General features: G+C 39.4%; 1 protein-coding gene across 1 annotated transcript; it reads right to left on the reverse strand.

Moving 5' to 3' along the window:
* Positions 1-927: 927 nt before the first annotated feature.
* Positions 928-1,687, reverse strand: LOC131247007 (sulfite reductase [ferredoxin], chloroplastic-like). Its single transcript, XM_058247454.1, has 3 exons — positions 1,625-1,687; positions 1,391-1,549; positions 928-1,134 (listed from the first exon to the last, which is right to left on the reverse strand). The coding sequence occupies exons 1-3, from the start codon at positions 1,685-1,687 to the stop codon at positions 928-930; spliced, it is 429 nt and encodes a 142-aa protein (XP_058103437.1).
* Between the last annotated feature and the right edge of the window lie 13,848 nt (positions 1,688-15,535).

A 15,535-nucleotide genomic window follows, 5' to 3' on the forward strand; every position in this document is an offset into this window, starting at 1 on the left:
ACCCAAGACTTATTCATCGTATCAAGAGATAAGATCAACGCCTCTATATCGCTCTCCTTAGATAGATTCACTGAATCCTTCTCGCCTTAAGAGATTCCTTCTTGTTTCTTGAGCACCTTGCAATCATGTTTCATATGCCCCTTCTTACCGCAATGCCAACACCCGTCTTTGTCTTTCGGTCCCTTGAATTTCTTCCTTGACTTAGAATGCCCATGTTTATTGCCTCCTTTGTTCAGTGATCTTCCTCTTCCTTCAACGTTTAGAGCATTCACTACCAGAAAAATGGGCAAAGGTGCCATGTCAATAGGTCTAAAACCTATAACTACGGATTAAATTCGTAGCATGACCGTAGTGGTAGGTGCCGTGTCATAGGTCTAAAACCTATAGCTACGGATTTAATCCATAGCAATCTTAAAATAGCAACGGATATAATCCGTAGCAAATATTTCTGTAGCCAAAAGCACCTACAGCTATAGATATTATTGGTAGCTAAAGGTAATGTTGGATCCGTAGCAATATGCCGAATTTTATAACAGCTACGGTTAATATCCGTAGCTATTTCCTACATTAAAAAAATTTATAATCATAATTCATTCATTCAATTACCACCTGCATAATCATTCATCTATTCAATTACAATCATTCATTCATTCAATTACAATCACATAGTCTTATTTGATGGATTTGAGTCAAAAGTTTCTAGAAAAGGAAATGTAAGATTTTGGTGTTGGGGATACCTATGAAAAAAATCAAAATCAGAACTGTTTGTACAGGGGAAAACGATGCAACAGCCTGGTAGATGGTTATATATCTCAAGTTCTTTTCAACTAAGTCTCACTCATCCATGATTTAGAAAAAAGAAAAACGATAAGTTCATCTGAACTGGTATTTATTCAACAAATAGCAACAACGGAAAAAAGGGGCTAATCATTCACTTTTGCCATTTTGCTGGGCGACAACAAAGTTACGGATGACTTCCATGGCCAATTGGTGAGCAGTCTTGTTCTGCAGCTTTGCAAGTTCATCCATGGCTTCATATGTGTCTTTGTCAGCAAAAAGCTTTAGATTAAATCGTGTCGGTGCCTTTGCTAAGCCCCCCCACTTCTCAACTGTCTCTTTTAGTTTGTCAAAGCCCTGCATAGGACAGGAAGAAACTTAATGTATGCTTACTTTGTCGGTATAGAACTGTTTGGATTTTCTATTAGTTGCCCCATGAATGATATGTAGATGAAAATGGGGCAAAACCTATGGTAGTGTTCTTTTAAAAATGATTGGACATTTGCTAAATTTCAGATCCCAAAACCCATGAAATAATTCAAGTTGCAAGTATGGCTGGAAGAAATTCAAATGTTGTAAATAACATGACCCAAATACAAACTTGGATACTCACCAGGCGGGTTGTGAAATCACCAAAAAATTTTCCCTGTTGGCGTTTGCACCTCCAATTGTAGAGCAATGGCTCCAAAACCTTTTCTAGATCATTAATCTTCACCTTATTCATGAAACATTTTGCTAGTGAGGTTTGGTTAGGCGTTCCCCCGAGCCAGACCTGTTTGAAACATGCAAAAGTACCCCATCATTCATCCTTGTAAAATAAGTCCTATTTTAAAGATTTGTAAGAGACATCCTGTAATGGATCTTTAGAAGTACATTTCAGTGTTCCTGCTTGTTTGGGATTTTTCCCCATTTTTGGAGGCGGACAGACGTGTCCAAAACATTAATATGGCCTAAGAAGGATAAGAATATATGGAATTGCACCAGTAGCAGATTGTTGCAGTGAATATCTACAAGAGAAACAATTACAAAAATTATTTACCTTTATGAGGAAACGAAAACCAATTTCCTCTCTCTTCGCTTTCCCACAAAAGGGGAGCTATCAAATCAGAGGAAATCAGTCCTTTCCTCCATTGAATCCCATTTTCCACCAATCCAAACATCCACTAGGACTTGACATGTTCTTCAAGCACATTTCCTTCCATCTTATCCTAAGTAGTGCCCATCAAAATGGAATCTCTCAGTTGGTCCAACAATGAAAACAAAATTTCTCAAAATGGCCCATAGAGATGAAAAGGACAGTCTTGAAAATGAAATCAGTTACTTGCTTAGTACAGTAAAGTTCTGTCCTTTGTGCCCATCCAAATGGAATCTGGCCATGGCTAGACTTCGGGCAAGGCATCCACCAAATGTCTTTCTTTTAATCTAGAAAAGGGCCAGTACCTATGAGATTGAAAGCCAGTATTTGCAAGTGTGGTAGCTAGGCCAGTTTGGATTGCCCCCAATGAGCAATTTGGGTTAAGATGTGCCTGTTTGTGACATTTGGGGGTTACAAGTCAAGCTTAAGTCTGGATTTTGGGCCAATTTACTAAATGGATTGAGCTTTGTATGGCCCTTGACCTAACTCAAAGCCGACCCATTGCCACCCCAGGAAAATCCCTCCATCCAACTTCTGGGGTACATCCAAACAACCCATTTATACTTTTCCCATTAATAATATATGCAGAATGTAGGGAATAACAACACTAGCAGCCGAACAATGAAGACCAATAAACAAGATATACTGCAACTAAAAAGAAAATGGCTATTTTTTAGTTCCTACCACTCTATTTGTTTTCAGCTCAATATCATGTCTTGTATAAAAACCTGGAATTTACCCGTTAGCAAAAAATTGCATAATACTAATGAACCAAAATAAAGGAATGCAAGCAAGGAAACCCTTGGGTGCATGATAATTAATGCTTTGGAAAAGCGAGAGCCACGACAAGGTGGAAGGGCTACCTGAAAATAAGCTAGAGTGACTTCTGTCATGGTGAGCCACCATGGACATCGGCTAAGGAGTGTGGTGGTGTATTATGATCCCAATGGTTTTAAGTAGGGGTGGCAATGGGTGGGGTTTAGACTGGGTAGGGGTTAGCATAAGCCCGACCCTTTTACAAAATGGACCAAGAATTCGTGCCCAAACCTTACCCAAAGTAAAGGGTTCCTCAACATTAAAGAGAACAGACAAGTAGAAAAACCAGCATAGAAGACTGTACATTGATGGCCATGGATGAATCTGTTTACTTTTAAATAGCAAAAGGGAGTTCCAAACAAGAGATACAAAGTCACAAAAGATCACATTTTCCATTCAATGTAGGCAACTTCTTTCACAAAATAATCAGAATGAAATAGAAGAACATGCAATGACAGCTGTTGAGAATAGCCACAAAAATTGAAGCAAGGAAACTCACTTTCCATGTTGTTCTTGCACACTCTGAGTGGTGGATTTTGTGATTGTTTCCTATTTCAAATGCCCAAAAAAAATCTGCAGAACTAAAATTAGTAGAGCATAGACTTGGAGATATCGACTTAGAAATAGCCTTTCACATTTACATCAAACAAATGAAATAAAGGGTCAACTAAAAGTAAAGAAAATACTAATGATCCTTGGATTTGATATGAAAATTTAGCTACACAACAATTTTCCTGCATTAAGGGCTGAAGAATATCACCACAGAAACAAATGAACAAAATTATGGAAGAACATGCTACACATACTCCCCTAGTGACTTTTGAACTTGAGCTTGAACCTTGTCTAACATATCTCATATTTGAACTTTCAGAACTCCCATGCTGCAAATCTAAGCTACCTGAAGACTGGTGGTCAAACTACAAAAGACGGATCTGCAATTAACTCAACAGTCAATATTTCTAACAACACAAATAACAAAAGCATGTACACATCAGATTGATAGAAATATTGCTAATAGTTTTAAGTTTTATGATTGATTTGAAATGGGATTAGTCAGCAATTATTCATGGGATGCCTAAGGCTAATTAGTAGATCAACATGTGGCGGCACATCAAATGTGGACCACTGATCAAGTATTTATAACCATCCATTTTCTTCATAGATGTGGCGCTTTGATGAGCCCATCCGCCTGATGATGAACAACTGGAATCTTGCCATGAATCCACTGTAAAATGCTTCTGATGAGAACTTCCAATTCTAAGAGGGAAAACATCATGTCCATGAGTCCATCACAGTAATAGTTGTTTACCCAAATACAAAAGCCTCACATATTGGAGCCTTGTACAAAATCAGGTCTGTTCGGTGGGTGCCATGGTATTACAATTGCTGGCCTACATTTCAAAAGATCACACAGTTCACATAATCCAGGCATGAACAATAGGTAAAAAATGACTAGTATAAAAATCCAACCACTAGTGTTCCATTCTCCAATCAGCTTTTATGGACATGTTTAACATGAAAAAATGTCAAGAGGACCCAAAAATCATTAGGATCTGATCATACCATCAAGAGATCAAGATCAATGATCTAGAAGAAAAGCTGGACAGATTGCAGTAAAAATAATAATTAAAAAAAAAAAAAAACTTCAATTGAATAATCCTAACCTCTAATAAATGCATACGAAAGTGAATGTTTTATACTTGATCTTACTAAAAATGATCAAGTCATTGATTTAGACCCTCCTTCATGTGGTTTTCGCACCTTTAACTAATTGTTCTTCACTCTTTAAAAAATCAATTTGGTCCAATGCTCATATAACAAGATCTGGAGAATCCTTGGTGGGCACTGCAGTGAAATGCTATCCTCTTTTAGTGACCATTTTTTGGGTATTACAATGACCAGTGGACATTTAAAAATTTTCATGCCCATCATTATTTAAACATCATAATTGGGCATTTTAGATATTAGAATACCTGTCAATTGAATTCCCAATGCAAATGATTAAGGGCACGTTCTAACTAGAGTTGGGATTGGATTATAGGCCTTTTTTTAGTTGTACCTATTAAAAATTTGGTTATGGACTAGCCTCACAAAAAAAAAAGGTTATTGATTGGGTGGAATTTGGTCAACTGTAAGAGGTTCTAATCAGCTGTAAAAGATGCATGCAAAGGAGGTCAACAAGATTTAACATGTGATATATCTTATCACAGTAGGTTCAAATTGGGGGCACAAACACAAAGCATAGTAATTTGCTAACAGAAAATGGGAATGAATGATGAAAAAAAAAAAAAAAAATCAAATTCAAGATAAAAACTAAAACTATGCAATGGTGACGTTTAAGCCTAGAGCTTGATGGATGACTTCAGAGTATACCTCGTACTCATAAGCCATGGTTTTATGGCATATATGTTCGACAAAAAGAAGGTTGTCATGGTTCATCCACTTGGATACCTTCTTTAGAAATAACTCATAGTTCTTCATATGCTGCAAAAACAAATAAGGTTTAAGTATTCCTAGTTCAATCCCCATGATTCAATCAATAAGCTTTGATTTTAAGATGAGAGAAGATCATTTACATCTGGTAATAAAATCTCAACATTTGATAGCTGAAGGTTCCTAAGGAATGAATGTGAAAAGTTAGCTGATATAACTTCTTCAATAGGATTCTCTAATTGTATTTAACATGCTTAGAGATTTTTCCTCTCCATTGTTATGAACATTATGGAAACATCATTAGAATTACAACAATTTGGTTGCCTCCTCTTCTATAGACTAAAGGTTTCAAATTCAATTTGAGAAAAAGTGGAACTTGCTGAATTGTCTCACTGTATAAGGTTTGAGAAATCTGTAGTAACATAAAGAACAAGTCAAGCGACCATACACAGTCAGGTGATGTCAATGATAATGACAACAATGATGTTGGCATTTGTACGTATGCATGAACCAGTATGTAAGTCAAGAAGTCCGATGATGATTTGGAATTTGTCTTGAATCCATTGCATGTAAACAACTTGATATCAGTCCCAAAGAGATAGTAGCCGACCATTGTCTGTGCTCATGTTCATACTAAAACAACCATTTCAGTAGAAACTTTGATGCAGTAGATGTTACTGCATGGAGGCAAAATCTGATGATACCAAGAGATGCTAAATGAAATTAGTACGAAGAACTCATTAGTTTTAAAACTAGGTAGAGAAATAAATTCACAAGTTAAAGAGAAACTACATATATACAATATGATGGAGATTCTAAGATTGTTTTCCACAGTTAAAAATATGTGCCAGAGAATGTAATGGTTGGTTTAAACTCAATATCAATTTATGATGAAAAAAGAAAATTAAAGAAACTATCTGATTGACTCCCTTCCAATCTCTGATTCTTTGATGAAGTTGGAGAGCTTACCATTGACCTGACTGAGCTACTGAATAAAAAAATTGGAGTACCGGCAAAGGTTTTGAATATTGAATGACAAGAGTATCATTTTCAATAAAAGTTCAAGAATCATTTGGACAACCAACTAAAATTAAAAAAAAAAAAAAAAAACTTTTATGATTATGATTCGAAGTATTTATATGACAAACTGAATTTAAATACCTTTATAGTCATTGAAAAAAAAATTCTAAGACTTCTGTTTCTTAAACTTCAACAGCCTCATGTACATATCACCATATTTGTTTCTCTATGTTTAAGCTAAAGTCACCAACTGCATCAGATGGGCTGACAATAATAATTTTGTGTTTTGAACACGGATCAGGGAATTTTCATGCTGGTTTCAGGTGGTAGATCCTCAGGGAAAATGAAAATGAAAATAAAAATTGCAATGTCATAAGAGGATCAAAATAGGTGGTGACATTAAGAAAGATGAAAGAAATAGACCATTTTATATTACTAGTGAATCAATTGAGAAGAGTAAGCCATTGCACTTCATGATTCTAGCTTCAAGCTTCAAGCCCTTCAAGTCGGTGTTGTGTGTGTGGAGCTGGTTGCAGAACTGATGCTTACCAGTAAGAAATAGATTGATCAAACATTGGTTGCTCCAAAATGTTGATCAGATGGACAATGAGGACACCTCAGAAATCTACTGGATTGGAAAATCAAACCCTTTAATCAATGGCCTACAAACAAAACAGTTCAAAGATCAAAGGTCTGGGATCTCCCAATCATGTTGGGGACCATCAGATCAATGACCTGGACCACTGAACCATGGCCCCACTCACAAAATCCTGCAAGTCAGGAAACCAAACATTCGCTGAAGTCCAGGATCCTGTAATACCTCCATTATCAATTGCATCAGGCTTGCCACAGCCCATTGATTTCTTGAGAAGATTAGAGAGCTGAGAGGTTAATTGAATCTACCCATCCCTTCTAGCACATTGATAAAAACATCAGATTCGTTCTTCCCACAATATGGTTATTCAAACAGCTCCTTACTATGGGAGGAAAGGGGAATCCAAACACCTTAGGAATTGCATAGACTTTTGCCCGAGGATCTGCCACCTAAGCAACCTCTGAAGATCCAAACCTACAGGCAACTAATCGACCCCTAAGGGCCTGTTTGGTCGGGCAGATTGGATAGGATTGGAAGGGATTAGAAGGGATTGGAAGATAGATCCCAGGATTGGCCAGGCGGACCAAACAGACACGTGATCCTGATCTCGGGATATAGCAATTCCATGGATCTTAAGACAATCCACTGACATCACCATCATTACCTTTAAATCCCATCCAATCTACCCTAATCCCTTCAAAATTGCCTGGGACGTGTTTAGTTCGAGGGTTTGAAAGGGACTGGAAGGTTTAATCCCAGGATTGGCTGGGCGTGCCAAACAGACTGGATATAGCAAGCCCGGGATGTAGCAATCCCATAGATCTTGCACCAATCCACTGACGAAGCTATCATTACCTTGAAATCCATGCAATCCACTCTAATACCATCCAATCCCATCCAATCTGCCCAGCCAAATAGGCCTTAAGGGATCATTTGGCAACCTGTAAAAAATTTATTTCCAAGAAACAAATCACATTAGATCAAGATTCCACATTAGATTTTGGTAGCTGAAAGTCACAAATCCCTAATTTCCCCAAATTCCTTCAATATGAAAGTCCCCAATATCCTCCTATTCATAAAATCCCCAATTCCCCCCTTTTCAAAATCCACAACTCTCCAATTCCTAAGATCCACAAACTCCCAAATCCTCCATGGGCGAAACATAAATTAATAAACAGAGAGAGAGAGAGAGAGAGAGAGAGAGAGAGAGAGAGAGAGAGAGAGAGAGTACCAAAGTAAGAAGGAGAGTGGAGGAGTTGCTGGTCGAGCTTCGGAAGATTCTGTTAGCATGATATTCTTTCTTCACGGTATGGAGAGACCATCTCCTTTTCAGCTTGCTATAGCATGAGATGGAGAGAGAGAGAGAGAGAGCTCTCCATATCCTTTTCAGATTTCCGTAGCATGAGAGAGAGAGGGGTAGAGAAAAGGAAGAGCCCGCGAGAAATAAAACCTCGCGGGCTGTTTTTGAGCGCAAACTGGGTATTACACCGACCACACGGAGCTAGAGACGAGCGCTCCTACCAAGAGCTCTGTGGGGCCCATAGTGATGTATGTGGTGTATCCACCCTATCCATTAATTTTGACAAGTAATTTTAGGACATGATCCCAAAAATGAATCATATATAAGGCCTAAATGGACCACGCCATTACTAATAAATTTTTAACAGTAGGTGCATAATATCCACTGTTTCCTATAATGTGGTCTACTTGAGCCTTGATTTGCCTCCTTTTTTAGGCTCATGTCCTAAAATGAGCTATTAAGATGAATGGACGGCTTAGATAAAACATATACATTGTGTTGGGCCCATAAAGCCCCTTACGGGACCGCCCACCTCTAGATATGACATGTAAAGTGCGTCACTTTTAGCTACGGATTAAAGCCATAGTAATTTAGCTACGGTTTATTTCCGTAGCTAAAAGCCCAGATAGTCCGTAGCCTTTGCTTATTTTTTGGTAGTGATTCCCTAAATCCCCTGAAACTCCTGATGCCTTTCTTCTAAATTATTCACTGAGAATTAGACAGGCCACATCATCAAATTTCAGCTTTGTCGACCTTGAGAAATTGCTCAAAGCAATCACCAAACCATCACAACTGTCTGACAAACTGGACAAGAACAATAACGCCCTGACCTCATCCTCAAAAACAATGCCAACGGATTCCAACTGGCTCGTGACTGTATTGAACTCGTTTAGATGTTCAGCCACGCTCCCACCATCTAACATCTTCATGTTGAATAGTTGTTTCATAAGATAAACCTTGTTGGACGTAGAGAGATTTTCATACATGGTGGCTAGGGCTTCCATTAATCCTTTTGTAGTTTTCACCTTGGACAAAGAGATCGGATCGTTCCTAAAGTCTTCCTATCCAGTAAAAATCATTCATCATCTGTCATCTTTTCTAGTTTCTTCTTTTTTCCTCCTAGAGAAATATAGAGGTCCTTCTGATACAGATAATCCTCCATCTGCATCTTCCAGAAGGTAAAGTTTGAACCATCAAACTTCTCAATTCTAGTCTTCCCTTCTTCTGTCATCGCTCTCAATAGAACTAAACCAATAGCTCTGATATAGTTGTTGGACAGCATACCAACAACGCAGTGAGCCTAGATCTAAACTCAGGCCTCACCCACAAACGATAAAAAAGAAGAAATATAAACTAGAAACAGATCAAAGCAATTCAAACAAACCACAAGACAAAATATACTTGAAAAAACCCCAAACTAGGGTAAAAAATCACGGATGCAAACTTCCACTATGAAGAACGAAGATTACAAGACAATATACTAACCTCTCCCTTAGAAATACAGAGAAAACCCTTTGTCCACACCTTAGAATAACTCCCCAATATTCACATTTTTTAACCTTCACCCTAGAATAGCCCTAGGGACCCCAATTTATAGTTTTGACAACTTCCCTTTCGCACCCTTGCGAAAGGCGACACAGAAATCCGTAGTCCGCATCAGATTCGGAAACGAATCTGCGTAACCACGACCGGTCGAGCAGACTGCACGACCGGTCGAGCGGACCCCATGACCGATCGTGCATGGCCCACGACTGGTCAAGCACCTCGGACCAAAAAACTAATGCTCGCTAGAGTTTGAGTTGTGCCAGTCTACGACTGGTCACGATCGGTTGAGCGAGCTCCACGACCGGTCGAGCAGAGGCCACGACCGGTCGTGCGTGGCCGTAGATGTGGCTCCACTTCTCAACACAAGCATCAAGCTTGTCTATTATCAAATGTGCCATATGAAGTGAATTTATTTTATTTTTATTTTTTTTTTAAATGGTAAGTGTTACCTTGTACTGTGGCCCACATAAAATAAGAACATAGCTTAATTTTGGGCCCTAGGCCTAACATGGGATGACATGGCTAGTGATGAAGGTGGATTTTACATAAACACAATGGACTCACTTGAGCTAAAAATCTCTTTTCTAGTGTCAAATAACTTTGCCCACTTTTACAAAGCAATTCAAATTTGAAATTTGAAATTGATTTTTTAAACCACAACAGCCAAATCGAGCTAATGGGCTTTTGGACATCTTAGTCCAGGCTCAGCCCAGCACTTGGGTCTAATACTTCAGCCCAAGCCCGGCCGAGACGAGACGCACAGGCTTAGAAGCCCAACGGACCATTGACATCTTAATTCTAATGATTACTTTAATAAATGTAGTTACTTGTAATTTGACTTAGTTGACTAAATAGACTGGCTATTTGGTTTCTATTGTAATTTCCACGAGATACCATTGAGAAAAACTATTTTCGTGTTTGGAATGGAAACGGATTGGCTGCTCCCTGCCAATGGCTGATGGTCGGCTCTGTGTGCCTCACCATGATGTATGTGTTTCATCCATGCCGTCCATTTATTTTTCTAGATCATCTTATGGTGTGAGGCCAAAAATTAGATATATTACAATCTCAAGTGGACCACATTACAGGAAAAAGTCTTGAATGAACCTTAACCATTAAAAACTTTTGGGGGGCCATGAAAGTTTTGTATCAAGCTGCTCTTTGCCTTTTCCCTTCATCTGGCCATGCATGACCTAATCAACAGATTAGATGTCAAATAAACAGAACAGTGGATCTTAGGAGGATTTTAACGGTGGATATCCAATCACTATTGTTTTCCTGTGGTGTGGTTCACCTGAGATTTATATCCCTCTCATTTTGGGGATCAAGCCTTAAATGATCCGTAAAAATGGATGAACTGAATGGATGAAATACATATATCATGGTGGGGCCCACAGAGCACCGACCACAAACACCCTCGTAGACAAATTTTGCAGCAGATGCTTCGACGCCCATTCCTTTCATCTGACCGTACATTGCATGGATCCGAACTGAACGGGATCTTCACCCCAGCGTCCGCGTGAGCATCGCTTGTAGAAGAACTCAGGAGTACTGAACTTACTGACGTACCATCTTGCGTTCCTGAAATGAAGATGCAGGGAGATTTCCATTGGAATACGCGCCAGGAGGCGATAAATGACGGACGCGGATTTCCTGCGAAAGGCAAGTTCCTGCGCTGGGAACTTAGGTGGGGCCCACTGTGATGTTTGTGAGAAATCCTCCCCGTCCATCCGTTTTGTGAGTTCATTTTAGTACATGCTGTCAAAAATGAATCATATCCAAAGCTTGAGTGAGCAGTACTAAAGGAAAATATGGTTAGAGAAATTTCTACCGTTGAAACCTTTTTGGGTTCAACGGTAATGTTTGGATGCCATCCATACCGTTAATAACGTCATTCCTTTTGGGATGAACTGAAAAAAAAAATATTAACATGAATCAAAACTTTTATAGCCCCACAAATATTTCAACTGTGGATATTTAATTATTACGTTTTCGGCTCACTTGAGCTTTTGATACGGTTCATTTTTGGTAACATGTCCTAAAATGAACTCACAAAACAGATGGATGGGGAGGATTTCTCACAAACATCACAGTGGGCCCCACCTAATTTCCCGCGCAGGAACTTCCGCATCCATAAATGGCGGGTGAAGCGTGTAGAAATTTCTCACCTCTCTCGAGCAAACACGCAGCAATTGCAATGATAGCCTAGTGCACAGTAATTGGCGGGAGTGGATTAGTGCAGCCCCAGCCTCACCGAGGACGTTGCAGCCCATACCGTGAGGCCCACCGTAGCATATATATTTTATATCTACACCGTCCATCTGTTTTTATAGATCATTTCATGGCATCGGCCCAAAAACTGAAACAGTTCCAAAACTCAGTTGGAGCATTCCCTAGGAAACAGTGGTGATTGAAAAGCCCGCCATTAAAAAATTCCTAGGCCGTACCGTAATGTTTAGATAAATTTTATTTTCCATCCGACCTGTTGATAAGGTCGCATAAACCTAGATGAAGGAAAACAGCATATATCAGCTTGATCCAAATCTTCATGGCCCACAAAATGTTTTTAATGGTCACTCGCCACTATTTCCTATGCGATGGTCCATCTGAGCGTTTGGTATATTTCATTTTTCGGCTAATGACCTAAAATAATCCATCAAAACGGATGGACGGAGTGGATATCAAATACCTACATAAAGGTTGTCTCCACGGAAAGTGCCGCACCTAAGATGCTCCCGTAACGGGTTGGGTGTTGACTAAAACAAACACGCCCTAAACGTATTACAAGCGAACACGCATGGTATTTTCATGGCAGCCTCCTAACCTCCATAGGCAAACCCGTCATTTATCTTATAAAAATTTTCATTCGATTATAAAAATCCAATTTTCCTTCTAATCTCCACATAATTTCGTAGAATTACCATCGTTATAGCTAATTTATTATGATAATTTCGATTTATTGATCGATCGATCACAACCGATTGTAAAGAAGCGATTGTCACTAAGATCTAAGCTATAAAATGACACCCAATACCCACATCTTAATTTAGCAAAAAATGGAGCGAATTCGATTTCGGGCAAACCGGAGACGTCCCAATATTCTACCTCTGCACCGTCCGTTTGTAAGACGTGGCACCCGCTATGGCGAAACAAGGATGAACGAGGCAGTCTTCGTGTTCGCACTCTCCGCCGTGGCGGCTCTCCTCCAGTTGAGGCCACCCACCGCATCGGAAACACACCAACCGACGTCGATGAACATCTTCATCTTCTCCATCCTTGTGTCGTTCTGCGCCTCCATCGCATCGATGACACTCCCACGTAGCTTGATCTGGATCGTTTGTGCATCAGGCCGTGTTGCCATCTTCTCAGCAGCGCTAGCATTAGCGTCTTTCACCTCAACCGTTCTTCCACACAAATTCTGGTGGGCTGCGTATGTCTCTTGTATCGTGCCTTTGTTTAACTTGTGTCCCTGGGTAGGTACGCTCTGCCTTCGGTGGCTCAGGCATGGTTTCCGGTGGCTTCGGCGGAGAATTTTGGAGGTGGGTCAGGAAGTCCGACTTTGGATTGATTCAATGTGGGGCCCAGATGGATCAGCTTCACCTGAGCCTGACCACGGGAACGTCAACGTTGATGAAGTTTAAGCTTATTTTCGATTTTTAGTTGGTTACCTAATGTTGTATTATTTCGGACGAAGGCTCTGTAAGTGGGAGTTCCTGAAACACCAAGCTCTGTGGGACCCACTGGATGGATATCCATGTAAAATCCCTTCCGTCCATCAGTTTTTCCAGCTCATGTTACGATGGGAGCCCAAAATTGACCAGATCTGAGACCCAAGTGTGCCACAACACAAGAAAAGTAGAGACCAAACGCCCACCATTCAAACCTTATTGGGCCCTAAGGTTGATATTTGTTTTTATTTTATTTTATTTATTTATTTATTTATTTATTTTTGCATCATCCTAGCGGGAATCATCAATTGAACGGGTTGGATGGCATATAAACACTACGGCCGTGAGCCCCGGGAGATTTCAACGGTAGGCGTTTACATCCCCACTGTTTCTTGTGGTAGTGTGGTGTGCTCCTCTTGAGTCTTATTGCAGCATGAGCTAGCAAAACTGATGGATTTAGTGGTTCGTACATGGACATCGCGGTGGGCCCCATTGAGCTTGGTCTGCGGGACCTCCTTCAAACAAGTGTATATTATTTCATTGTATTTGTACATGCACATGTAACTGGTACATGGGAAAAAATATATATATTTTTTTTTGTTAGGCCAGGAGAGAAAGATGGTTGCGTCCCACAGATAATAATATTTGTTTTTAGGTCATGTTGTGGTGATGTAGCAGGGTTTATTTAAACCATTGCTAGGATTTTTCAACTATGTAGGTTTTACTTGACAAAAATGGCGAGTAGGAATCTCAATCTAAGCCGTTCATCAGACTTGGCACTTCTTTGATCGTCTATTGCCCAAAAATCACACCGAAGGGTGATCCTAAGCATCCCATCTGCTAGCTCATCTTTTATCATAATTAAAAGTCCATAAAACATTCATAAATTCATCAATTGTGGTTTTTTAATATTGATGCAGTTCTTGGGAGGTGGTCCATCCAATATTGATGCAGGGAAAGACCTGATGAGGTTGATCACCGTCTTCCTTGATCAATAACACCTTAAATCCACAATGCACTCTTGAATTTACAAGAGAAAATTCTTGAATGGACGAGAAATATAAACATTTTAAAGGAAATTTATTGATAGATTGATAGATAGATAGATTCTGAAAAAAAAAAAAAAAAAAAGAGTTTAAAAATTTTAAATAATCCTTTAAAAAATATCCTAAAATGTAATTAAAAGAGTCCTAATAAAAAAAGGAAAGAAATTCTAAAATTTGTGCAAATTTTTACGGTCTATTGACTTGTCATCAACTTGTCGAAATGACTAAAAAACGTCTAGATACTAAAATTGAAAATTCTATGAATTTCGACCTGTCGAATAGTGTTTTGACCTGTCTACAGATCTATAAACCTATCTAAATTGGAAGAAATAAGTCAACAAGCAATCTAGAATTTCTGGAGGAATTTTGACATGTCGACCGGTCGAATAATACTGAATTTTGTCGAATTTTCCCTGGGCTTCTTCTAGTCCATGTGCATTAGGAACATGCTTGATTCACGTCATACATCAGACCTCTCCACTTGAAAAAAACTCATCCTCGAGTTTAGTTCACAATACGTGTTCAACTTTCTCGAGTTCTTCAATGGACTTGGTTCACAATACATATTCAACTTTGGGTGTCGATATTTATTAACATCTTCCTTGTACTCAGTAATAGGCTTCTCTGATTTCTCTTCGACACCATGTCAAGGGTCAAATATTGCATATTAGACCCCATTTATTACATGGATTTACGAACATGGTACTGTTTAACGGCTCAATTTAATTGTGTTTGTGATGCAAGGTGTATTTACGAGCTTGGACTGAAAAAGGGTGCTAAATGCATGGATTTGATGCTCCAGAATCACCAAGGTAAGGGATGGATCCTAGGGGAGTGAGATCGATGGATTTACATGCCAGAGATTCGAGAAAATCGAGAAATTGAAGCTCAAGTGGCCCGAAATTGGTCCAGAATGCAAGATCACAGGGTTCCCACCATCTGCTCGGCTCGAAACTTCATACATGGCCTGAGGACCATGAATTAACCGTACACGTCGAATTTCAACCGTTCGATCCCTGTGAAAGTGACCCAATGGACAGATCAGCCCACAAAACAGCGATTTGGGGCCCACTTGATATCTGGATGTGCTTCAATTTTGGTCTCAACGGCTTACATGAGATGAAAAAGTGGATGGACGGATTGGATTTTGCATATACATCAAGGCGGGGCCCACTTTAAGAAAAGTGGAGTGCACAGAAG

Source organism: Magnolia sinica, chromosome 5 (assembly GCF_029962835.1).
Source record: "Magnolia sinica isolate HGM2019 chromosome 5, MsV1, whole genome shotgun sequence".
Taxonomy (NCBI): Eukaryota; Viridiplantae; Streptophyta; class Magnoliopsida; order Magnoliales; family Magnoliaceae; genus Magnolia; species Magnolia sinica.